General features: G+C 37.6%; 2 protein-coding genes and 1 long non-coding RNA gene across 3 annotated transcripts; 2 read left to right on the top strand and 1 right to left on the bottom strand.

Moving 5' to 3' along the window:
- Positions 1 to 11,707: 11,707 nt before the first annotated feature.
- On the top strand, positions 11,708 to 13,047 carry LOC133706435 (uncharacterized). The gene is made up of 2 exons (XR_009844525.1): positions 11,708 to 12,339; positions 12,702 to 13,047. It is a non-coding gene; the product is annotated as an uncharacterized LOC133706435 (long non-coding RNA).
- A 7,981-nt stretch (positions 13,048 to 21,028) lies between these two features.
- On the top strand, positions 21,029 to 23,391 carry LOC133707451 (uncharacterized). The gene is made up of 7 exons (XM_062133023.1): positions 21,029 to 21,463; positions 21,558 to 21,724; positions 21,928 to 22,030; positions 22,168 to 22,284; positions 22,375 to 22,545; positions 22,843 to 22,966; positions 23,052 to 23,391. The coding sequence occupies exons 1-7, from the start codon at positions 21,179 to 21,181 to the stop codon at positions 23,186 to 23,188; spliced, it is 1,104 nt and encodes a 367-aa protein (XP_061989007.1). The 5' UTR covers positions 21,029 to 21,178; the 3' UTR covers positions 23,189 to 23,391.
- LOC133707452 (uncharacterized) lies at positions 23,013 to 23,951 on the bottom strand. The gene is made up of 3 exons (XM_062133024.1): positions 23,776 to 23,951; positions 23,396 to 23,528; positions 23,013 to 23,295 (listed from the first exon to the last, which is right to left on the bottom strand). The coding sequence occupies exons 1-3, from the start codon at positions 23,937 to 23,939 to the stop codon at positions 23,239 to 23,241; spliced, it is 354 nt and encodes a 117-aa protein (XP_061989008.1). The 5' UTR covers positions 23,940 to 23,951; the 3' UTR covers positions 23,013 to 23,238.
- Between the last annotated feature and the right edge of the window lie 1,588 nt (positions 23,952 to 25,539).

Below are 25,539 nucleotides of genomic sequence, written 5' to 3'. Positions count from 1 at the left end.
AAAAATAAATAAATAAATAAATAAAAACGATTATCGCAAACGTTCGTTGTCTTTCTGTTTTCAAGTCCACAAGCATAGGGGTGGGCGTCCGGACCCGAAAAACCCGAAAACCGACCCGACCCGACCCAAAAAGCCCGAATCGGTTCGGTTTTGATTTTGAAAATATCGGTTCGGGCTAGGGCCCGACCCGAGAATATTATCTCGGTTCGGTCTCGGGTTTCAAATATGAAGAGCCCGAACCCGACCCGTATATACCCTGAGTTGCCACTTGTCTATCTATGATTGGGTGTTATATTAATATATTAAATATTTTAAAAAAAGAATTAGGGTTACTCGAACCCGATCTCAGCCTCTCATTTTCTCAACCTCTCATTCTCTCAGCCTCCATCAGTCCCTCACTCCCTCTCTCTCTCTCTCGAAACCAAAGCCTCAAGCCTCAAACTCTCAAAGCCTCCGTCTATGAAATCCGCCACTCTCCCTCAAATCCGCCACTCTCAAAGCCTCTGTCTGTGAACCCGATCTCAGCCTCTCATTCTCTCAGCCTCCAGAAGTTCGCCGTCGCCGACGATCTCAGTGGACCACTGAGGTCGACCATCACGCGCTGGAGCTCGTTCTCGGGGACGTTGGAGCCGAGGGCCTTGAGGACTTTGCCGAGCTCCGAGGTTGAGATCTTGCAGTCGCCGTTGGAGTCGAAGCTCTTGAAGACGCGGTGGACCTCGTCGAGTCGTCGGTCACGACGGGTTTGGACTTTGTCCTTTGGAGTCGGTGACTGGTGGCAGATGAATTTTTTCCATTGAAGTTTGGTTGGTTTTGCAATCTCTTGTGTTAATTTGATGCAGATTATAACTGAATCTGAATGTCTTCTTATTCTCCTATTGAATTTCTTATTCTCTTCATCTCTTGTGTTATCATTTTTGCAGGCAAGTCCTATTCCAAAGTGTTAACTTGATATCACTTTGATGGCTTCTCCTCAAAATTCATCCCAAAGTTCCGATTCCAATGAACTGGCAAAGCTGAAGCCTTCAATGAACTGGGCATTTTGGGCCCGAAAAACCGAACCGGCCCGAATGGGTTCGGTTTCTGTCGGTTTTCATTTCAGAAAAAACCCGAACCGGCCCGAATCGATAGTTTCGGGTTCGGTCTCGGTCTCACTAATTTCCGGGCCCGACCCGACCCGAGCCCAGCCCTGACAAGCACATCATAGTCCGAAATGATGAAATCTTAAATTTTAGTTACTATTCCCTTACTGTTTCTTGGAACACAGGACAAATCAAACAGTAAATTTGGTTCCTAGTCATTCGAACATCTGAATGTTGGATATGCTGTTTTAACTTTTAACCTTTTGGTGGAATTGGAATATGTAATCCATTTTTATGCAATTATCGTCTGATATTTGGTATAGCAGCTTCTTTCTTTTCAGTTATGGTCCAAAATTATACATCCACAAAAAAGAAACAATGCCATCAAAATTATTAACCCTATAACATTAGGAATTATTAAAGTGTAGTAGTACTTTTTCAAATGGAATATAACTCACTGATTTATTAGATTCTTCATTCTGATTAAACTTGTAAAAGAAATGTAAAGAAAAGAAGATTATGTTCGTGTTGCTTCCTCTTTTCAAGTCCAAGTACACGTTTATGACACATTCAATCTTAAATATTGCTAAATGATAAGAGTTAGCAACAGCTTTGTTCATGATCAGTGAATATTTCCTTTGTTAATTTGTCGTTAAAGTTGATTAATGCTATGCTTAATTATGGGTGCTTGAACAGCTCAAAGTGAAATTCTATCTGTCTCCTCTACTACTAGTTAAAGAATTGCAAAGTAGCAACCACATTAATGGATCATTAGCTTGGTTTATATTAGGAAAATCTTTGCTTTACTGCCGACCCCGGCATGAGGAACTAAGCAGAGTTAGCTTGATTAAGCATTTAACATAAAGATCTATTTGCAGCCAATTAGGGCATTTAAGCATCAGATGAATCTAGTTGTTCAGTCATGTCAACAAATACGAGCTTTTAATAGTATCAATTTATGTGTCTGGCTCTGGTTTATGAATATGCATTATCACAAGGAAAAGGGAGGAATAGTACTTTCTTGAATTGCTTATCGAGGACGAAGCCACTTCTTGTTATTATATTTTCTCCTTTGTTCAAGTTGAATTTTCAAGGGAAAGTAGCTAGCTACTTTCTTTGTTTCTGCTTTCCTCCTCATCTGTTCTCTTAATGTGGTTTCATGATCTATTCTTTCTACCTCTAACTAAACTAATACAATCTTTTGGTCAAATTGTAGCAGTTTGATAACAAACACGGGGCTCCCTACAATGCATTAATGTCATCTATACATTAAGATAGAACATTTTTATATCTACCGCATGAAACTAGTTCATGGCGTTTCAACATATCTTAAAAAGGGAACCTAACTAATGCTGATTTACATTTATATATTATTTCATCAAAGCATTATAGAATTTCTCAATAACCATATAGAATAATATTAGTTAATTTTTTGAATGAATATTTATATAATTCCATGTGATTTAAAATACAAATAGCTTTAATCATGAACTTTTTTTTATTTTAGAGATTAGATGGTCCAAACTAAAAATTCAATAATGTGAACATCTCTTAACAGATATGAGTATTTGAATGTCATATAGTATTTGGGAAATTCTAGGGTACAAAATATTCTCTGCGGGGCATGGTCTGTATTATCATCATTCATCAGAGTACAAAGACTACATACTACACAGGGAGTTAAATCAAATCAAAGGTAGAAGGACCAGAAGGAAAAGCAAAGACGGACAACACATCGCGAGAGAGAGAGAGAGCGCAACCGTGAAACCCAAAGCAAAACGCAATTATACAGTATACAGTGCACAGTGCAGACATGAGAAGACAGGCACAACCAAACCCCATTAGTGTTTTCTTCAATAATTTGAACCCATTTAAGTGATGGAAATCGATTACGACGAACGCATTTGTTCATCTATAGCTCATCTCATCTTGCACTAGAACATGATCCGAGTATGACTTTTCTCTCTTCAACTACTAAAACAAGATGGTGTGTTTGGGATTTAGTTTTGGTTTTGAGGAAAATTAAGCATATTATTTGCCAAGTAGGTTTATATACATTGTATCAAACAAGTTGGTGTGCTAATATATTACTCGATCATGAAAATGCAGAGGTCAGATACAATAAATCAAATTATAAAGACAACTCAAATTATTATAAAGACAATAACTCATATTCAAATTATTAACCACAACTCAATGAATGTGCATGAGCTAGACTCTATTTTGACAACATAATGGCTAAAACTTAAAATGTATTGCTGTAAGATGTTCTTAATGGGAATGTCTAAATACCGGTTACTAATTAATTAGTGTTTTCTTCAATAATTTGAACCCAGTGTGAAGGCCATCATCTAATCCAGGTTCAGTAGCTAAAACTACTCTAAAAGTTGAAAGTGGGATCCCATTCTAGTGACCTCAAAGTTAAAAGTAAAACCTCCAACCTTGTGTATTCAATCATTGATCCAACTGTTTGCAGCTCCCCTGCTTTCTAGTTTTCTTATAAAAAATTAAAAACTAGTGATGAGATTTTTTTTTTTTTTTGACGAGAATTAGTGATGAGATTTCTGATCGATGGATGGACAGGGAAGAGTAGAAAAGTAGTGATTGGACAAATGGGAAAATGAAATGGTAGTCAGAAATGGTTCATTTCCGTAGGCAGCCTTTTGAGTTGATTAGACAACCGATTTCAGCAAAGTGACTCAGAATCTGATGTGATAACAAAATTTAATAATTTCCACATTCCCATCATATTCCCGCTGGCTCTTGATGTGGTTCCCCCCACCCTTCTATGTCTGTTTCCTAATTATTTTTGCTTTGAATAAAATGTAGATACCGTTCCAGTTATTATATTTGCCTCTAACATTATTGAGACTGATATTTTCTTCCAATAAGAATATGTTGTGACCGAAAATTACACGTTTTTTTTTAAACACAAAAATATGAGACATCACCGAAGTAATTATTTGTGAGTAGTTAAAAGTTTAGTATAGACAATACAAATACTTTTTGTGTGTTTTTCTTGTTTTTTTGGGGGGGTTGCATATATTAAGCAATTGGGATGTTTACATCAGCCAGACAATACAAATACTTGAATCTTAACATATTAGAAAAATCTGAACTCAAGACCATAGTATTATTGATGTAGCTTCACTCATCAAAACTTTGTGGGGTTTTAGGCTGGAGGCTTCTTCATTTGGTGATACCGCCAAGGGCACGGGCTAATCTCGAAAACTTAAGCCTAAAGTCATAGTATCCTCCTAGGATAAGGATTAATGCCTGTAGCTTGATCCCAAAGTCGTATTTTCATCGATCTCACGACAAGGATTGATGCTAGTATGCTAACCTTAAAATAAAGATTGATGTTGATGGCGGTAATGCTGAAGTGAGAACCCTAAAAACCACCACCCACGAAAACCATCGTGGAAGCACCATGACTACGATGCTGCATAGACAAATTCACGATCATGGAAGGAGAAGAGAGAGCTGAGATTTGATCGAGAGAGAAAGAGAGCTCGGTGGTGGAAGAGGAATCGAAGAAGAAATAAGCCAAAAAAATAATAAGAGAGAAAAAAATTAAATTAAAAAAAAAAAAGACGTGAGGAGTATAATAGATATTTTAGACCTATTGGCTCACAGCCAGTCATTCCCCAAACCAAGTCGCCTTGCTTAAACTTTGCATCTCCAGATTCCAAAACTTTAGCCATGCTAAAACCGCTGATAGGTTGCACATATATGAAAAATGATTAAATACTTGTTACTTCTTGTACTTTGCCCCGTAAAACAGTTCAGTCTAAAATTTTAAAATTAAACAGGTTAGTCGTCCTTATTCTCTCTAATTCTCATACAATAAGTCCAAATTCTCACACAATAGGTCTAAAATGACTATTTTACCCCTCATTTCCTTTTTTTTATTTGTTTTTTTTATTTTTTTTTCTCTCTTTTTAAATTTATTTTTCTGCTTCTCTCTCTCATCTCTCTCTCTATCTGGGATCGATTCTTCTTCTTTCTTAACTATCTCTTAACTCATAGAATTCTCTGTCGCCAAATATAATCTTGAGAAAAAACTGAAATTGAGAAAGGAAACAGAGGACCTAGAAAGCGTGAATGGACCCTTGAACAAAATCTCACAAGACTGTTGTGTGTTGAATGCAAAATTGAGGCGATGATGAAGGACGCCTCGGTGATAAAGAAGGTGTTAGTTCGGCACCAGCCTCCGTCTCCGTCTCAGTCCGATTTCTTTCAGCAAATCGACCACCTTTTCGATGACCGCCACAACTGGTTTTGCTTTCGTCTGGGAAGAAATAGTCATAAGCATCAGAGGTACTCTCTCTCTCTCTCTCTCACAAAAACAGAAATCATGGACGATCGTACCAATGCAGAAAACCTCCGAGCCATTCGTGGCTCCTAGTCTCTTACCACTACCGCGCCCAATCGGAGGTCGATTTCCAAATCCCTGATGACCTGGATCTGCTCCAGAATCCCTTCGACCGCCATCCAAAAGCTCCAAGGAGCTCGGCTATAAGATAACGTCTTTTGCACCTACATGGACATTGAGAAGCTCGGATCCAAGCTCAAAGATGGTTCCTCAACCCCCAAATCCGATTAATGCCACCGGGTTGTTGCAAGTGGATACTGGCTGGTGTGGAGAGCAACGCCGAGGAAGAGAGGAGAGAGAGAGAGAGAGAGATGAGAGAGCAAAGCAGAAAAATAAAAAATAAATAAAAAAAGAGAGAAGAATTTTCTTTTTTAAAGTGAGGGGTAAAATAGTCATTTTGGACCTATTGTGTGAGAATTATAGAGAATAAGGACTAACCTGTTTAATTTTAAAATTTTGGATTAAACTGTTTTACAGGGCAAATTATAGGGAGTAACAAGTATTTAATCCTATGAAAAATTATTTCAAATAGAACAAGGAGTAATTTGTTGAATTTAGAAGATGATGGAATAAACTGTTTCAGGGAGCAAAATACAGAGATTAACTAATATTTAGTTCTTTTATGAATATATGTCACAATATTCTTTGGTCATTGTTTGTATATTCAAAACCTAGCTTGCTAAAGACTTCATTATACACAATATATCTTTGGGAAGGGATTTAGAGTACCGACTTACAATTGCACCAAGAAAAATAGACAGCTGGATAACATTAACTGTACTTTTTTGTTATTAAAAAAATTGACTGCAAATATCAAGTATTGAGATAATCTAATATTGTCGATGTATAGAAGAATTTTCATATATCTTCTTATTTTGGTTCTTTGAACATATGCAGACAAGGTTTTGGGAGTGTTTCAATTGGGACCTCCAAATTTGCTCACTTGACCTCACTCCGTTATTAATTATTAAATGACATTTATAACCTCCTATAAAATGACTATTAAGGACAATAATTATACCAAAAAGATATTATGTTTATTTTCTCTAGAGTTTCCAATTCAATAATATTAGATTGCATTCTTTATTATTTTTCTTATCTATTTTCATTTTCCAATTTCACTACATACTCATTAAAACATTTATATATCTTTAATAAGAATTAAAACTAATAGATCATGTGACATAAAAATTTCTATCATTTGTTGAACGCATATTTTTTTTTTTTTTTTTTAAGGTGGATTTCATTAAACGCATGCCAAGATGGCTATTAGAGCAACTCCAACAGCTTTCCTATAATTTATATATAATAGGGAAGCAAAAGTCAAACCTTAGCATCCTTTTTCTTCTCCAACTCCAACAGATTCTCTATTTTACAGCAATCTCTAAAATCTCCATATTCTTCCTTAAAATTTTAGAGATTGTTGTAAATATAGGGAATTCGATTTTCTCTTTCCTCACTTTCCCTAAAATAGAAATAGTTATAGGAAATCTGTTGGAGCAAAAGAAACTCATTTTTCCCTAAAGTAAAGAAAAATCAAAATATGAGGAAGCTATTGGAGTTCCTCTTACATATCATTCTGCTGTCTTCGACTAGACAGATCAAGAAGTTGTAGTAGAAGAACTACTATGATACATAGAAGATAGATCATTTATATTCGAACTAATCGCTCACTTAAAAAAGCAAGCCTATAAGCTATGAAAAAAATATAGCAAATAGACAATCAACTACACTCATTAGCACTCATTAAGGAACTAACAAGCATAGGTCCCTAAAAAACTAGGGAATTATTAGAAAGTAAAAAAAAAAAGAACTATTAGAAAAAAAACCCAAGAAGGCAGCCCAAAGAAAAGCCACAACTCCAGCCCAACAAAGCTTGGTTAGACCCAAGCCCATTTGTAGGGCTGGGCACGGGCCGGGACGGGCCGAAATTGTGGTAATCCTGATCCCGGGCCCGGAATTATAAGTCGGGACGGGCCGGGACGGGATGTTGGTTTTTCAAAACTGGTACCGAGGGTACCGAAACCGAACGGGTTCGGTACGGGCCCGGGACGGTTTCGGGACTAGAACTGTTATGAACAAAGTTCAATTCATTCATCATTTCCAGAATTGAAACTTGCAAAAATAAAAAATAAAAAAACCTGCAGACGGCAAACTGAAACAACATCATATAATCATTGATTATACTATATGACCCAAGCTTATACGTTGATGATTGATCAGCCCTAGTTAATCACCCAAGCTTATACACCTTGATGCCTAGTTAATCACTCAAGCTTATACTAAGACCAGACAATGAACATAAAAATCTCATATATGAACAATTGCAGAATTGCTTACAAAGATTGTAAGACTATAGATCAAGTTACCAATTAAACTTACATATTAACTCAGCCTAATTCATTTAACTAAGAAGAACCCAACTGGAGATGAAGGTTCTTCAAGCCCCGAAGCAGGTGGATGAGGCCGAACAACTGGCTTCTTCCAATCTTCCCTCTAGCCATCGAAATTGGAATCGAATAACTGAACTGGAGATGAAGTGTGAAATGGACTGGAAGTGAAATCAATGCTGATTACTGAAGAACAGGAGCAAATTTGAGGAAATTGGAATGAAATTGGGGATTTAGATGAAGAAATTGGGGATTGGGGATTGGGGCCGGTGTTGATGCATGGCAGTGCTGGACTCGGCTGTTGATCGGAATTGGGTGCTGGTTCAAAGGGTGCTGGCGGTGAGTGTATAAAGTGATCGGAAGTAGCCCTTTCGGCTAGGCATGGCGGCAGGATCTGTGGTGGTTGGAGGCGCTGCGTGCCGGTGATTCTTGCTGGGTTTAGGTCGGATATAGGAGCTGCGTCGATTGGTGGTGGTGGTGACTAGAGGTGGTGGCCGAAAATGGTGGTTTCCGGCGTTGGCAGAGAGAAGAAAAAGAGAGAGGGAACTAGTGGAGAAGAGATTGAATCGAATTAGCCTTTTAGGTTAAATAGGTTTAGTGATCAAGTGTGGTCATTCTTCCGTGTTCCCATATATTTGACTTAATTACCCAATCAAACTCAGCCAAGTATATAAAAAAATTAAAATTTTAATTTATTTTATAAAAACGGGACGGGACGGGCCCTAACGGTATGCATTGAGCTCGTACCGGTACCGGGCCCGTTTGTCTCGGAACGGGACGGGACGGGCCCAAACAGTAAAATTTCAATTTTAATCCCGGCCCGTACCGGCAGATTTCGGGATGGTTTCGGGACGGTACCGGGACTTCGGTTTTGGGTGCCCAGCCCTACCCATTTGTTGAACACATATTGGTGAGAGAGAACAAAAGAAATTATATTATGACCTAAATCTAAGTCTATTAATTATATTTGCAAAAAAAAAAAAAAATCTATGAATTAAAAAAAAATGAAATATTTAATCATGAGGTACAAAAATAGAAAAAAAAGTTCAACATTAAGTATAAATAATTACTCTTTTTTTTTTATTGGGGGAGGTTAGCGTTAAAAAGTTAGCAACACACACACCTTTCGGGGGGTACCCCAGCAGATCTGGACTAATCCCTTCCAAACGCCACGGGGCAATAAGCACCCATTACTTTTTTTTTTTTTTTTGCACAGCTAAAACATAAAAGAATAGTTAAAAAAAAAAAAAAATTCATGCTAAAACATTTTCTCGTTAATTAGAAATTAATTTTTGAAACCCAATACCTTATGTTTGATCTTTTTATTGGATAAGAGATTTGTGTTGTCTGATTAAAGAATGGACATTTAGTTAAAATTTATAGAGTAATTATATCATTGAAATAGTTAAGTTTTTTATTTTAAAGATGAAATTTTTTTGCAAATTATATGAGTAAGGTTATTTGAGAAAATTTTGTGAATAAATTTAGTATGTGAAAATTTAATAGGAAGTGTAAAAAGTACTGAAGTCTAGTGAGTAAATTGGAGGTTTCAATAGAAAAATTCATTCAGAACTACTAGATTTTTGAGGGGAGAGGAAGATATATTCCTGTGATCGAAAAGATCATACGACCGTACAAGGTCAAACTAGGAGATCCGAAAATCACCCATTACATTCAATGCTCAAGTAGTGCACTGACTGCACATTAAAATGACTACTAGCCTAGACTACTCCGCCTTGATCAATAAGAAGCTACAACACCAAAGAATTGTAACAACCCAAAGAAACAAGGTATACAGGGCCAAGGCCCACTGCACCCATCAGTAAAGATGGAGCTTTATTACACAAAATAAAAACAGACAAAAAAATAAAATTGGGCCCAAAGCAAAGCCCAGACCCAAGAGCACTCAAACCCTAGCCCAACTCCAAGTTGCAGTAGCCACCACGCCTCCACCACGTTGATGAGACCCTAGCCACCGCCACGAGTAGACGTCGGACGACCATCCACCCCGCCATCAGCGCCAGCACGCCGACAAGAAGCACCACCTCCCCCAAACACCTCCTCCCCGCATGGTTCCAAAGCACCCATACCCGATCCAAAACGAGCCCGTCGAAACCCCACCTCACGTTATCCTGCCAGTCGCCGCCATCGATCAAGGGAAGAGAACGCCGAAACCACCAGTCTGCCACCGCTAGAGCCTCCCAACGATCAGAAGATGCAGACCCACCACAGGCTTGCAAGCTTGTCAAGGTCCAAGCCACGCCGCCGCAGCACAGTCGGAGAACGACCATCAAAACATCCCCGCCCGGCCGCACTCACCGTTTACCGACAAGGCTAATAGCCTGGTGCGGCACGGGAGCCGCCGGACGAGAACCTCCAAACTTTCAGAAGAAAACCTAGCCGCCCTCTTCGAGAGAGAGAGAGAGAGAGAACCGGCATACGGTATTTGATTTTCAGAACTACTAGATTCATAATTAGTAGATGAATTTAATTGCCACAAAGCGCTAATCCCTTACATTACTATAGCCAGGGACCTCCAATCGTTCAGTTGTCTTTTCGCCGGCAATGAGAAGATTTAAAGCGGAGAGGCCCCATATCTTTTGCTTGTGTACTTGTCTAATTGATCAAATTTAAATTACCAAAAAAATAAATAATAATAATTCGTATTTGTATATATAAATATATAATTTCATGTAAAAAGACGTGTATAAAATAATAAATATAGTGTAGCAAGATTAGATGGACCTGCAAAAGTTAGTATTAAAAGTAGTACGCAAAAAGGCTACTGTGGTTCTGTCAAATTAGGCTTACTATGCATGAAAGATGAAACCCTAGATAGGAAAATATGAACATGTATTTACGGAAATTTCTATTCAGGGTTCAATCATTGAGCATTTTTGTTTTCTTTTGATTGTAACAGTTTGAAAATACTACTCCATTTAGCAATTCAGTAACTCTCTTTCTCAAGAAACAGTAGAATGTGAATTTACGGATACTTGAAGACACATGTATATATGTACAATTCCATGCACAGTGTGAGACATTGAATTTTTCTTATTTCAGAGTATTATAAAGAAGTATTACAAATTTACAATGTGAGATGATCAAATAGTCATGAGGGCTAAGAACATCAAGCTGGAAGACAAATGAAAAATCTCATGATATATACATATATATACAAATAGGGCCCTTCTAGTGAGGGATCCCTTTTTTTTGTCTTTTCTAGGGATAAGAATTTAGACCAACTTTTCGATCATATTTTTGCATCTCAACCATTCAGTTTTTAGGTCCTAATGTGTAGATCACTTCTGCAAATTTTCAGCCAAATTGATTATCGTTAAGGCATTCAAAATGACGATTTAAGATTATAAGTATGAACGGTTCAAGTTTGACAGATTTGGTTCGTCTGTTGATTTATACCTTAACGATCACCAATTTGACTGAAAATTTGCAGAAATGATCTACACATTAGGACCTAAAAGCTGAACGGTTGAAATGCAGAAATGTGATCGAAAAATTGGTCTAATGTCCTATCCCTAGAAAAACAAAAAAGAAGAATCTCTTAGTGGAAGGGCCCTCTATATACATACACACACACACACACACACATATATATATATATATATATATATATATATATATATATATTGTGGTTGAGAATCTCATGATAATTAAGATGTACTTGTACAATGAAACAAGTCCTACAAGATTAATCATAGGAGAATAACTGAAATTAGTGATGGGCTTTCCATAATACAAGGGATTGGTACAAGTGTTATAAATAACATGCAACATATATGAAAAGGAAAACAGAATATGAATAACTACCTTTCAGCATTTTGTATGATTTACTTAAGAATATAATAATATCCAATTATTTAATATCTTCAATGTTTAAGTCTGCTACATCAACCTGCTTTTAGCTTATATAAAGCCCCCTTCCTCCCTTTGAAGATTCATGAAATGTTTGGTTGAGGTGGCACACAAACCCATGGCACACTCTAGACCACCTTTGCCTATAGCTGTCTTACCCCTCTTACCTCCCCCCTCTCTCTCTCTCTCAGCTAGGGTTACCATGAGATGAGGGAAATCTTTCGAAGTTTATTCATGTGAAAGTTGCTTTATACAGATCTGTGCAAGCATATATGATCGAGTTCCTTGAATTTTATGGATCATCATCTTCTTTAGAGTTTGTTGGTGATGAGTATTAGTGGTATTGAATGAAGGGAGCTTTCTTCAGTCCACTCATGGGTGGCAGTGAGATTTCAATTAGCTGCCGACTCATTCATCCAAATACTGGGTTATTAGATCGATCAGGACAGACCCAGTAAATGTGTGAATGATGCGGGAGACAAATTGGATCTTAAGCCTCCTGTACTTGGACTGAAGGGAGCTCCCTTATCTAATTCCCTCGTATTCATTTACCATGTATATTTTATACTGAAGCTGGTCATCATCGATTAGGCGATAACCTTGAACTTATCCAGATATTGAAGTACGCTTATTAGCCCAAATCTAGATTAGCCTACTTTTTGTTGTGTTTATCTTGTCGGGTAACCTAGAAAGGGAGCTATATATAGATTGCTATGATCTCAAATATAGTAATTTTTTTTTTTTGGTCAAGATCTCAAATATAGTAATAGTTAAGTTAGATTAGGCATGTTTCTTAGTATCCATCTATTTGCTTAGCTTAGCTTTTGAGCATAAAGTAATCATTGCTTGCTGGTCCAAGACTTCAAGTAGGGTTAAACTGAAAACTGTTTTATTTTTTGTTTCTTACCTGGAAATCGAGCAGTCAGTGGATTCTTATCGCGGGGTGCTTATATATCTATCTATGACAATGTATTCTTTTTGCAGTTAGCTAGGGTTTGTGAAGTTGCTGAAACACATATACATGAGGAGGAGGAAGGAGATGAAGAAGAAGCTTCGCTCACACGCTTTACAACATTAGCTTCTTGGTTCCTGCTCTCCAGCCGCAACAAGTTCCTAGACATGTCTCCCAGAGGCTCTGGTCAATTACCAAAATGTCCTCCTAATATAAGTCAACCAAATTGAGCTAGAAAATCGTTTGTATTATTGTACTAAGAATTAATGTTGATTTAATTGGTGTTTGTTGTTGTTATTGTTCGTAGTTCTTGAACTTTCAATGCCAAGTGTGGAGAAAATGGAAATGAAAAAGGAGGTTATTGCATACTTAAATTAACTTCAACCCAGTGGTTCTTATTCTATTTCCATGCCAATATGTATATATATATATATATATCCTGATCTTTTTTTGCCTTTTTCCTGTTGTGTGATAATGTGTTCCCTAGCTAATGATATAGGATGTGATGAAGTGGACTTATTTAGCAGGAGCTCTTTTTATTTTTTGTGTTTTTGTTTTTAATTTGATAATGCTGCTTGGAACCCAGTGCAAAAGGAGCTCCATAGTTTGCAGTTCTGCACTGCCAATACTAGTTTAATCGAGTATGCAAATAAAAGTTTCTGAAAATGCTTCCATAAATTTGCAATGATAAAATTAACAAAGGCCATATTTTGCTAATTGATTAATTAATTTTCCTTTATTTTCTTCTGATAAATGGTCTCTTGATCTAGTTTGCAATAAGGTTGGGTTTTTCAAGCGAGCTAGTGCTTCCAACCAAGTCGTAGCCAAGAAGTGACGGATGCCTCATCACCTGCTCAGTTTACTTACCTTCCCGAAAACGAATCTCTTTGAATAGAAAATGTACCTGCAAGTTCCAACCACAGTTGATTTTCTGTTTTCTACCATTACAAGACACATATATATGTTATTAACCTTTACATTCTTTAGGGTTTACCTCCTCAGAATCTCCTCCTGTGTTTCCTTTGCCTCTCTAAGCAAACAAACACTATTACATCTCTCTTTCTTCCCCACTTTGTTCCATCCAACATTCCAACGGTTCTTTCTCGTGCTTTTGATTGATCATTGCACCATCTTTAACAAACATGAGTGCCATTGTCTTTTGTCTTCATTGCTGGGCAAATATTTGGTGAATCAATTGTGGGGAAATTTCCACGCGTTAATTTCCTACTGATGAATACACAGACGCATTCTCGAGGGGTTTAAATATGGTGCTTATTAAAATCCCAAATGTAATGTTAAACTAAGCACACTACATATCTTGCCTAATTGCCTTTATTCTCTGGGTCCTGGATGTTCCAACGGTCCAACCCAATTGGAAAAGGGTTAATGCTGATGATCATCATCAACTGGTTTCATTTCTTAATCACAATTAGTTTTCTTGCCCCCAGCATCTCAATCTTCAGATTTGAACCAAAATCTCTTTAGAAAGCTATGAGAGATTGATAGCGATGCTTTTCTCTATTATTATTAATATGATGGGACTAATGAGTATGAAATATGTTGGTTTTAAAGTACTGGATAGTTTGTGAACTACAAGAATTGAGTAGTGTAAATAAAGGAAAAATTGATGTAAGCAAGTATTCATAACACTTTTAAGTTTTAAGTAGGTGGTAATTAATGTGAGTGGATAAAATCTTATTGTAATTAACTATAAGAGAAAACACATGCAACTCAAAATTCATTCTAGTTAGTTAATGCATGCATACCCTTAGGCCATGTTTGGTTCATGGATTTGAGGCATCAGGAAAGGAAAGTCTTTCATTTCCTTTGTTTGGTAACCACAAAATCTGGAAGCACTTTCCTGACAGAGGGGAAAATTGGGGGGAAGGTCATTCCACTCAAGACCCATGGGATTGATTTTCCCCTCTTCTTTCCCAGCATTTATGACTGCAATTTTGGACAATAATAACCTTGCTCAAATATACAATTGCCAAATATACCCATTGAAACATAGTTTGTATTTTTATTAAAATACAAGGGTATTATTGAAACATAGCTATATTTTTACTTTCCTTTCCTTCACCAACCAAACACTGGAAGGGAAATCAAATGGTCTTTCCTGGATGCTTTCCCTGCTTCACCAAACACAGGAAAGGAAACCTGACAGGAACTTTAGTTTCCCTTCCCACTGGAAAGACAAGGGAATTGATTTCCCTTCCGTGAACCAAACGAGGCCTTAGGCCATGTTTGTTTCCCGGAAAATGGGTGTTGGGAAATGAAATATTTTCCTTTCCTGCGTTTGGGGACAGCCAAGGAAGGGAAATACTTTCCCAAAGCAAAGGAAAAAGTGGAGGAATTTGGTTCCCCCCCCCCCCCCCCCTCCGGAAACACTTTCCCAAAGGAAAGGAAAGTGATTCCTTTCCTTTCCAGTCAACCAAACATGGCCTTAAGGCCATGTTTGGTTGGTGGAATCTGGGCATTGGGTTTCCTTTCCTGTGTTTGGGACAGCCAAGGAAAGGAAAATGTTTCCTTTCCTTTCCACCAACCAAACATGGCCTTAGAGTTGGTCTCTGAATTTGTGTCGGATTTCCAATTTAGTCTTTTGATTCATTTTTAAATTTTGCAATCCTCTAATTTTAACTTGCTTCAATTTTATTTCATTTTCTTTCAAATTTAGAGCTTACAAAGGCTAGCGGCAGCCATATCATATTCTCTATTAAGTCATTAGTCTCTCCTAATTTTTCATTTGATGGCCTCAACCCGCGGCCGCATTCATATTCTCTATTAGGTGTATCTAGCCTGTTTAGATCTTAAACTACTTATTTATTTGTTTGTTTGAATGGCTTTGGACAATGAACTATGGCTAGTTGGCTACCATAAAATGAGAGTGAAGCAAAGGAGGGAAGGTAAGGTGAATAGTGACGAGAGGACGGTGAGAACTATATATAGTGGCAAACAGTTATTAAAATTCGAGGAATTGAAGGACTTAAATCAGAATCAAGTAAAAACTAATTAATATATTAATTACAACGACTAATTATTCCTATAGGTTTGTGTTGTACTACATGTGAAAATTGGGTTCATGATTTTTAAATTTTGCAGTTTTTTTTTTTTGGAGGGGGGGTGTTAGAACATGAACTCTAGAGTACAATAAGCATCAAGCGAACGTTTTGAATAATATCAGGAGTCTTCACAAAATCTATGTATTCTAATATGCACCAACTAGTAAAAAGTTCTCTACCGGCTACTTCGGAGTACAATAAGCATCAAGCGAACATCTTGAATAATATCAGGAGTCTCCACAAAATCTATGTATTCTAATATGCATCAACTAGTAAAAAGTGCTCTACCGGCTACTTCAGAGTACAATAAGCATCAAGCGAACATCTTGAATAATATCAGGAGTCTCCACAAAATCTATGTATTCTAATATGCACCAACTAGTAAAAAGTGTTCTACCGGTTATTCCATTTGCTTTGACATAGCGGTGACATAACATAAAGATAACTCAAACTCGAAGCATCAGTACAAGTAGTGCAGCTTTCCCATTATGTTGCCGACCGGAACTAAGACTGGTAACACTTAGCTTCATCCTACCACTAGGAGGTTGCGACCATTTGACGAAGTAAAGAACTCGCCCCCTAACTAGGATAGACAAGGCACACAAGGTGCTTGAACCAGGACAGGGCCCACATCACCTTATCACAAAACGATTGTGACTTATTACCAGCAAGCCACATCTAACTAAAATTAAAAAATAAAATAAATAAAATCTAAAATTCTCTTTGCCCAAAACAACATCCCAAGCTACAAACCACCCAGCCTAGGCCCATGTTTAGATCTGTGAGAAGCGCCATATCCAACACTCGCCTGGACAACCATCGAAGCCTTCCTTCCACCACCATCACCCCTCCTTCCACCTTTCACTACCTGAGATCACAATCTTGGGAGATAAACCCTGACCCGCCGTCATTACCCGCATACAGAGCAAACCAGGTGAGATCGTAACCCAAACTAGCGGTTGCAACCGCACATCCATGCTGGTTGTACCTTGTACATGTCTGATAGTAACCCAATCCTAGAAACCAACGCCTCTCATCCTCCACTTGAACCAGGCTCCCTTTACTAAATTGGCGCGGCGGCGCCTACAACTTGAAAGGCCAGTCCAATGCTGCCTCCGCGGTGGCGTGTCGTCGGACAAGGCAAGAAAGTTTGGTAGAGAGAAATAATTGTTTAGGATTTTTTAGAGAGTGGGATTGTTAGTTCTTTTTTTTTTTTTGGTTGAAGTCAAAGGTTAAGAGATGCAAAGAGCCACCTTAACCTTTGAGATTTTATTGAAGAAGAAGAATAAAAAATACAAGGGGAGGGGGACCAAAAAGCCAAAACCTCCCATACAAAATAAAAATAAGCTCAAGGAAATACAAACTAACGAAAACAAAAATTCGGCATTCCCGAAAGGTCACTCTGAAATTGTCTGTCAATGAAAGGAGGAGCTAGGTCCCACCAAATCAGATCACTAAAGGCCGCATCATAATTCGCCAAAGCATCAACAACTTGATTCCCTTCCCGAAAGATATGTGAAGATCGGAATTGCATTTGACAAATACGATATAAGCAATTGCCACACTCAACACGAAGCTGCCAAGGCACTAAATCAAGGGACTGCAAAAAATTTAGAACTAGGGAAGAGTCAACCTCTAGCCATATATGTTTCCAGTCCCGTACCCAAGCTAGTTCAATGGCCTTAATGAGAGCCATTACCTCTGCTGCTATTGAGCTAGGAATGTTAAGTTTACAAGCAAAGGCACCAAGGAATTTTCCTCTATAGTCACAAAAAACGGCTCCATAACCACAATGACCTAAATCTTGCTTCCAAGCACTGTCAGTTTTTATTTTAACCCACCAAAAGAATGAGGGAACCAATTAACCTCAATAACTGACGGAGTATGGCGCGGCTTGCATTGAACTCCGAAACGCTTTAGCACTTGAAGATCAAGAAGAGAGTTGTTCGTATAGCCGGAAGCAATGCAACTTGCAGCTTGTACATGCCGAATAATTAAACGGCAAATTATTGTCACATGGAAACCTTGACCCTCATGTTTCATTTTATTCCTTGCTTGCCGTATAAATCATAAAACAGTGGTAAAACATGCCCACCACAACTCCTTCAACTGAGGACTACGATTAACCAATCCCACTTTCCACATGTCAATTAATGAGAAAAACAAAATATATATGCTATTCTAAATCTAAATCCTAGACCTCAATTAAAATTGGAGTCAAACTGTCAAAGAATATCACTAACCCCAATAACTAATTGGTTATTTGTATTAAACTACTTTGAGTACGTACTAGTCTACTAATTATTTTAAGCATCAGCTAATAGCTAGTAGTCATTTGTAAATTTGTCATTAGAGGCTGCAGGTGTACTGAAGTGCAAAGTATAGGAGAGGCAAATCATTATGGGGATATGCTCTAGTCACTAGTCCAGCACCTGTGGAGGAATCTAGAGTCTGCATCAGCTTTTCAATTACTTATGAATACTTATAAAAACCAATTAGGATTTGGTTAAAATTAATTAATGGTCTGGATGTTGTTAATTAAGATGTTTTAATTAAGGGTTTCAGGCACTTGAGAATTCATGTACTAGGCTCTTGTTGTATTGTGGTTAGTACACTTAAGAATTCATGTCGTTTCAGAACATTCGTTAGTACGACATGGAAATGGAAAATACGACTAGGGAAACAATCAACGACTATGAACTAGTATGAACCCAACAGAAGGTCATATGGTAATAACAAACAACAAACAAGACAAATGAAACCATGGATGATGGAACAGGAAAGCCTAAAGACTAACGCTAGTTTAGAACAGAAGATAAGGTTGTTAGCTGATTAAGAAACTCTGGAAGTTTCGAGAGGCTGTTGAACACGTGTCAACAATTAAGTATATATTAGTTACTAATTAGTTGATTAGGGCTAATTAGTTTCGTTACAAGTAGAGTGCTTTAAGCTTCTTATATAAATAGATGTATTCTCTCTCTTATCCTGTCACGAAAGCTTTGAGAAATAGAAAGAGTAGTGTGAGTTCTTCTCTCTCAAAATATCTCTTTCGCTGTCAACAGTGGTGATATGAACAACATAGAAGTAGAGGCTAGTGATGATCAAAATAGTGGTGCTAATGAAGTAGGCACTGATGAACAGAATGAGGCTGGTAATGTTGTTAATGTTGTCACTGAAATGGGAAGTGGTACTGAAAGTGTGGGAATAGATACTGAAAGTGTTGACCAACGTGCTAATGAAGACCCTGCAATTGTTCCAGTTGTTCCAGTTGATGGTTTGAATGCAATTGTTCCAGTTGTTCCAGTTGATGGTTTGATTGTTTGAATACAAATGAGGCTAATGCTTTACAATTTGGTGGAAATATTAATGGTGAGAATCTTCCTCAGGAATTAGAGTTCATTGTGAATCAGAATTATAATGATCATTCTATGATGACTAGAGCCAAAAATGGGATTGTTAAGCAGAAAACTTTTGAAGATTTTTACTGTTTCTCTGCCATTGCACAACAAAAATTGTATGATGAGTATCCCTTTTTTAGTGGTTTTACTGCTATATCAGATATTAGTGATATTGTTGAACCAAAGTCATTCAGGGCAGCTACTGGTAGATCTAAATGGGATCAGGCAATGATGGAAGAGATTGATGCTCTCAAGAAGCAAGGCACTTGGTCTCTTGTTCCATGTCCCAAGGACAGAAATATTGTGGGAAGCAAATGGATATACAAGATCAAGAAAAACCCTGATGGTTCTATTTCAAGACACAAAGCCAGGTTAGTAGCTCAAGGTTTCAGTCAAGCTAAAGGTCTTGATTATGATGAGACTTTTAGTCCTGTTGTAAGACATAGCACAGTGAGAGTCGTTTTAGCTCTTGCTGCCATGAACAATTGGGAGTTAAGACAATTAGATGTTAAAAATGCCTTTTTGCATGGAGACTTGAAGGAAGAAGTCTATATGGCTCAACCACAAGGCTTCATTGATCATGTGAATCCTGATTATGTGTGCTTACTAAGAAAATCTCTATATGGCCTAAAGCAAGCTCCAAGAGCATGGAATGAGAAGTTTACTAGTTTCCTGCCAAGCCTAGGATTTACTTTCTCTCATTCTGATCCAAGCCTCTTTATTAGGCATACTGCAGGAGGAATGATTGCTTTGCTATTGTATGTTGATGATATAGTAATTACAGGTTCAGATTCAAAAGGCATTCATGAGGTTATCTCTGAGCTCAGTATGGTGTTTGACATGAAGGATCTAGGTACTTTAACATACTTTCTTGGATTAGAAGTAGCCAAAGTTCAATGTGGTATATTTCTGAGTCAGGCTAAGTATGCCAAGGACCTCCTTGCCAAGACAGGAATGGATACTATTAAATCCTGCAGCTCCCCATGCCTTCCTCACTATCAAATGACAAAGGATCAAGGTACTCCTCTCAAGGATCCCACTATGTACAGAAGTATTGTAGGTGCTTTACAGTATCTACCATTTACACGACCAGATATTGCATATGCTGTCAATACTGTTTGTCAATTTATGACAAATCCTACAGATGTTCATTATGCTGCAGTCAAAAGAATCATACGGTACTTACAAGGAACATTACATAAAGGACTGTTCTATAGTTCTAATGGTGCCTTGAACGATACTGTGAATGTTAAGGCCTTCTGTGATGCTGATTGGGCTGGAGAAGTTATACAGAAGCGTTCCACCACTAGATTTGTTGTGTATATTGGATTGTGTCCTGTATCATGGCAGTCCAAGAAGCAAGGTTCTGTATCACGAAGCTCAACAGAATCTGAATACAGGAGTCTTGCCAACACTGCTGCTGAGATAAGCTGGATCAGACACTTGCTATGTGACTTGAAGATCAAGATTCCTCATGCTCCTTTGCTCAAATGTGACAACCTGTCAGCTTTGGCCTTGGCATCTAATCTAGTCTTTCATTCCAAGATTAAACATTTGGATAATGACTTCCATTTTGTTCGAGAACGTGTGCAACACAATGATCTGTGCCTGGAATATGTTCCCATACAGAGCAGACTGCTGATATTTTGACAAAAGGGTTGCCTTCTCCTATCTTCCGGACACATTGTGTCAACCTCAGGCTAGTAACCCTAGCTGAGCTTGAGGAGGGGTGTTAGCTGATTAAGAAACTCTGGAAGTTTCGAGAGGCTGTTGAACACGTGTCAACAATTAAGTAGTTAATTAGTTACTAATTAGTTGATTAGGGCTAATTAGTTTTGTTACAAGTAGAGTGCTTTAAGCTTCTTATATAAATAGATGTATTCTCTCTCTTATCCTGTCACGAAAGCTTTGAGAAATAGAAAGAGTGGTGTGAGTTCTTCTCTCTCAAAATATCTCTTTCTCTGTTTTCTTGTTCATTTCACAAACCCTAGTTCATCTCGGATGCCATGGCTATCAAAGGTCCTCTAATTTTTTGACTTGCTGAAATTAATGGAGAGCTCTAGCATGGAAGCAGAAGCTTTGGAGATATTTGAGGTTGGTCCTTGTGAAGATGCTTACACAATGGGCTACATGATAGGCCAGAGGTTTTCAAACAAGATAAAGAGCAGGTTGGCCAGAGACCTCATTCTTCAAGACCAGCTCCTCCCTTTTGCTCAGACCCCAGAGTCACAGCCACTCATTCAGTCTCTTACTGAAAATCACCGGAGCAAGTTTCCAAGGTATTGGGACGAGCTCGTAGGAACTGCAGAGGGAAGTGGTGTGCCAGTTCTTGAAGTAATGATCAATTAATAAGTATAGTTTTCAATTCCGCTCACTAATTTCATTGGTCACGTACGTAATCACATTGAAGTTGTTTGATTATCTGTAGATAATGCTGATCAACTTTAGGAAGGAGATTCTTCCATTTCTTCCAAAGACGGTGACGAATTGCGAAATAGATACCCCGGATGACTGCTCTGATGTTCTTGTTGCTAGTGATTCCATGGCAATTGTGGCTCACAATGAGGATGCAGATGTTGCTCTGGTTGGCCATACGTATGCTCTCTTGCATTCTTTTCCTTATCCAAAAGAAATAGGAAATTATATCAGTAAAAGTAGTAGAAGAAAACTTGTACACAACTTTTCTTACAACCCCCTTTTACTTTCACCATGCCAAGTATAAGCTGATTATACAATATTACTGTTTCTAAATGTGGTAGCAAGTTACAGCTTAATGACTGTCTTGCTCGATCTTGCAGCTATTTGGTAAAGGGAACTCTGTCAAATGGGATATCATTCATTGCTTATACATATGCCGGAGAGCTCCCTAGCTGTGCATTCGGCCTCAACAGTCATGGCCTGGTAAGATAACCCTTTAGTATTGCAGCTTATCTGGTCTGAGACACAGTAAATTAATCAAGTAAGACATAAGGTTCTGACATCAATTTACACGAAATTGAATGCGCTAAGAAAAGGGTTTTCCAATGCAAAATTTACAGGCATTTACGTTGAATTCGGTACCCCCATCTGAAAGTGAGATTGTTCCTGGAGGCATTGGGCGGAACTTTATTTCACGAGACCTGCTTGAAGCAAAGAGCATTATTGATGCATTATGTGTAAGACCTAGTAATCTGAGCTCTTTATATCGCTATTCGCTATATTGGGCCAAGTATCAGTGGTTTTAATAGCATGGATTGCACCTGCAGAGAATTGAATCAGCAGAAGTTTCTGCAGGACATAGTTACAATCTGATTGAGACAAGGACACGAAGAATTATCAATGTAGAAACTGCATCAAAGAACCGGGTTTCAGTTTATGAGGTTGGAGAAACACCATTCTTCCATGCAAACATGTATCTCCATCTCCAGGTTAATCAGGTAAGTAAAACTGCATATCTAGACAGGACTTTTATAGAATGGATGAAGCTATAGATGTGACGAACACACGCCAAAGTTTGTTAGTTACCATACTACGGACTAAACTGTTGACCAAGTATGATCATATATGAACTGATTTTAATTCAGAGTCGGACAACAATAACATGTTAAGTATATTCAGTAGATCCAACACAGGAAAGTCATCAACTAGTATCAAATCGATGGATCAATAATAATGGTAATAAGAAACTAGGTTTCTTCATATTCACCAAGTTAAAATCACGGATCTCTGTGAAGGTACATGATGAAAATTCATTAACAAGGCAAAGGAAAGCAGCTATGCTACCTAAAGGCTCCAAAGAAGATGTCCTGTCACTTCTAGGAGATACAGACGAGCCAACATACCCCATCTACATGACAGGTGTTTATTAGAACACAATACAATTTGAAAGTTTTTCCTTCCAAGATATTCCTACTCCTGATTAAACTGCTTGCCGTGTTTCCAGGTCCAACGCTTTACACTCTATGCACAGCAGTGATAGACCTCGACGAACAAACCCTATCAATTGTTGAAGGAAACCCGAAAAAAGGTGAAATCTCTCACATCTTCTCTACGTGTTCAGAAGATTTCAAGATGCCATAACAAAAGCTCAAAGTCTAGCTGCATTCTTAAGGGTGTAGCATCTGGAGCTCCTATGCAGGTTCATAGAGGCCTAAAATGTGCCCATCAAGACAGCGCATTGCTGCAACCTGGACACAAAGATTGTTACATAAATTTGTTGACAATTCAGAGAATAAGTTATGTCACAAGTCACAACTGTTATTAATTAATTAGAACTTCAGTCATCACCTTGCCATGGATTTCATATTTGATAGGACCATCTAGTTCAGCTCCTAATGCCATTAGTTTCGTCATTGTTTGATTAATGTCTGTCACTGTGAACGACAGAAGCGATGAGTGTCCCTTCTGCATTACATGGTCACTGTGAAACAGGATTAGCAGCTGCCATTTTCAATTACATGCAAAGAGGTACTGAATCCTAGTCACCACCCTATAAAAATAGGACCAAACCCAGAAAGCAATAATACCCTTCAATCTTTACGTTTGAAAAACTCAAAAACAAATGTAGTGTTATTCATGGTGAAGGGTGTGTGTAAAGTTTCTCTGGGGCATAGAATCAAACACCGAGAGTGCATAGAGCAACGAGTCTGAGATAGAGAGAGGCTTACTTGGGGGATTGCATGAGGCCGAGTTTGAGTGGACCGGACTGAAGCTCAGCCCAGCGAAGAGTACAGACGTGCACGGTGAAGTCCAAGCCTTCCGAGTAGAACCGAGCAGCTTTGGGCACGTCCTTGTGCAGCTGCAGTATCCACCTAAACGACGCCGCTGCCATATCTCTCTCTCTCTCTCTAAGCGAGTAGAAATAATTTAAAGGATTAAATACTTGTTACTCCTCAAACTTTTGCCTAAAAAACAGTTTAGTCTCTAGCTTTTTAAATTAAACTGGATAGTCCTTATTCTCTCTAATTCTCACACAACAGGTCCTCAACAGACCTAAATTGACTATTATACCCTCCTTCATCTATCTTTCAATTTTTTAAAAATTTTTCTCTCTTTTTGTTTATTTATTTTTATTTTTTCTACTTCCAACAGGGGAATCGGGTCTGGGACGATGGTCTGCACTAACGGCGGAGTATGCCTACACCAACTCAGAGAGAGACAGAGAGAGAGAGAGAATAAATAAAAAGAGAGACAAATTTTTAAAAAAAATTGAAAAAAAAATGAAGGAGGGTATAATAGTCAATTTAGGTCTGTTGAGGACCTGTTGTGTGAGAATTAGAGAGAATAAGGACTATCCAGTTTAATTTAAAAGGCGAGGGACTAAACTGTTTTTCAGGCAAAAGTTTGAGGAGTAACAAGTATTTAATCCTAATTCAAATAAAGAGAAATTTCTACATTTTATAATTACTCTTTTTTTTTCTTTTTCTTTTTTAAAATTGAGATTTGTTCACCAACAAAATTTGTTGAAAAAAGAAACTTAATTAGTGAAAAAAAAATATTAATTCAGCAAATTCTAAGCATAATTTTTTTTTTTTTTTTATAAAATAAAGGCCCTGTGCAGCTGCCCTCAATCCTTGATTAATGAAACTGTCGAATACAAGGGGGGACATTGAGTCTAAACCCCTTATTACAATAAGCACCTCGAGAACGTCCTGAAACGATCTCTACCAAATAACTGTATTCAACTATGTACCAACTAGCAAAGAGCACTCTGCTGGCGACTCTATTTGCTTTGACATAGCGATGATATAACAGAAAGATAACTCGATATGTAACCCGATTACAATATAACATAATTACCATACGCACAGCTTTCCTACTATGTTGCCTCTGGAGGATAAATCCAACGACACTTATTAGCTTCATAGTAAAAGTTATGAATAATGAAATTTAAGCTAAATTTTGGAACTGAAATATGACTTGAGACTGTCTTTTGCTAACATGTCAAATTCGCAAAAGCTTAAACAAATAGTATTATTGGAAAATTTACTGAGTATACTTAGAGATTTTATAATTTTGTTGGGTGTAAAAAATTTATCAAAGTGTAGTTAGATATTTGTTGAGTACATTTAAAAAGAGGAGAAATTCATTATAAACCCAATTTCTAGAAAAGTTAATGGAAAAAACCCACCTATTATTTTTTTTTTCAATCTACACGGCTACACCCAATTATTGCCAACTAAGATAAAATATTATCTTTCTTTTTCCTAAAAATTACACATATTGTCACTATTTAAATATGATAAATATTAGTCAATTAGCAAAATTAACGTCCTCTTTAAATATCTTAATTATAGATTTTTTATTGGTCCCATTATTCTAGCAATTTTCCTTCTACTCATCATCATTGCTAGAATTATGGATCTTTTCTTACGTATTTATGTTTTTTGAATTTAAAGATTTTATAGATTTAAATAAATGTGGAATTTAAA

This window comes from Rosa rugosa, chromosome 4 (genome assembly GCF_958449725.1).
Source record: "Rosa rugosa chromosome 4, drRosRugo1.1, whole genome shotgun sequence".
NCBI classification, from domain to species: Eukaryota; Viridiplantae; Streptophyta; class Magnoliopsida; order Rosales; family Rosaceae; genus Rosa; species Rosa rugosa.
The sequence above is the reverse complement of the archived record's forward strand: the minus strand, read 5'-3'. Positions and strand labels throughout refer to the sequence as shown.

Excerpts from the sequence above, each read along its gene's own strand:
- LOC133707451 (XM_062133023.1), top strand. The coding sequence starts at position 21,179 with ATGGAGAGCTCTAGCATGGAAGCAGAAGCTTTGGAGATATTTGAGGTT. Across the intron at positions 22,031-22,167 it reads GCCTCAACAGTCATGGCCTG|GCATTTACGTTGAATTCGGT; the intron begins GTAAGATAACCC and ends CAAAATTTACAG. Across the intron at positions 22,546-22,842 it reads TCCATCTCCAGGTTAATCAG|GTACATGATGAAAATTCATT; the intron begins GTAAGTAAAACT and ends ATCTCTGTGAAG.
- LOC133707452 (XM_062133024.1), bottom strand. The coding sequence starts at position 23,939 with ATGGCAGCGGCGTCGTTTAGGTGGATACTGCAGCTGCACAAGGACGTG. Across the intron at positions 23,529-23,775 it reads GGCCTCATGCAATCCCCCAA|TGACCATGTAATGCAGAAGG; the intron begins GTAAGCCTCTCT and ends CCTGTTTCACAG. Across the intron at positions 23,296-23,395 it reads AATATGAAATCCATGGCAAG|GTTGCAGCAATGCGCTGTCT; the intron begins GTGATGACTGAA and ends CTTTGTGTCCAG.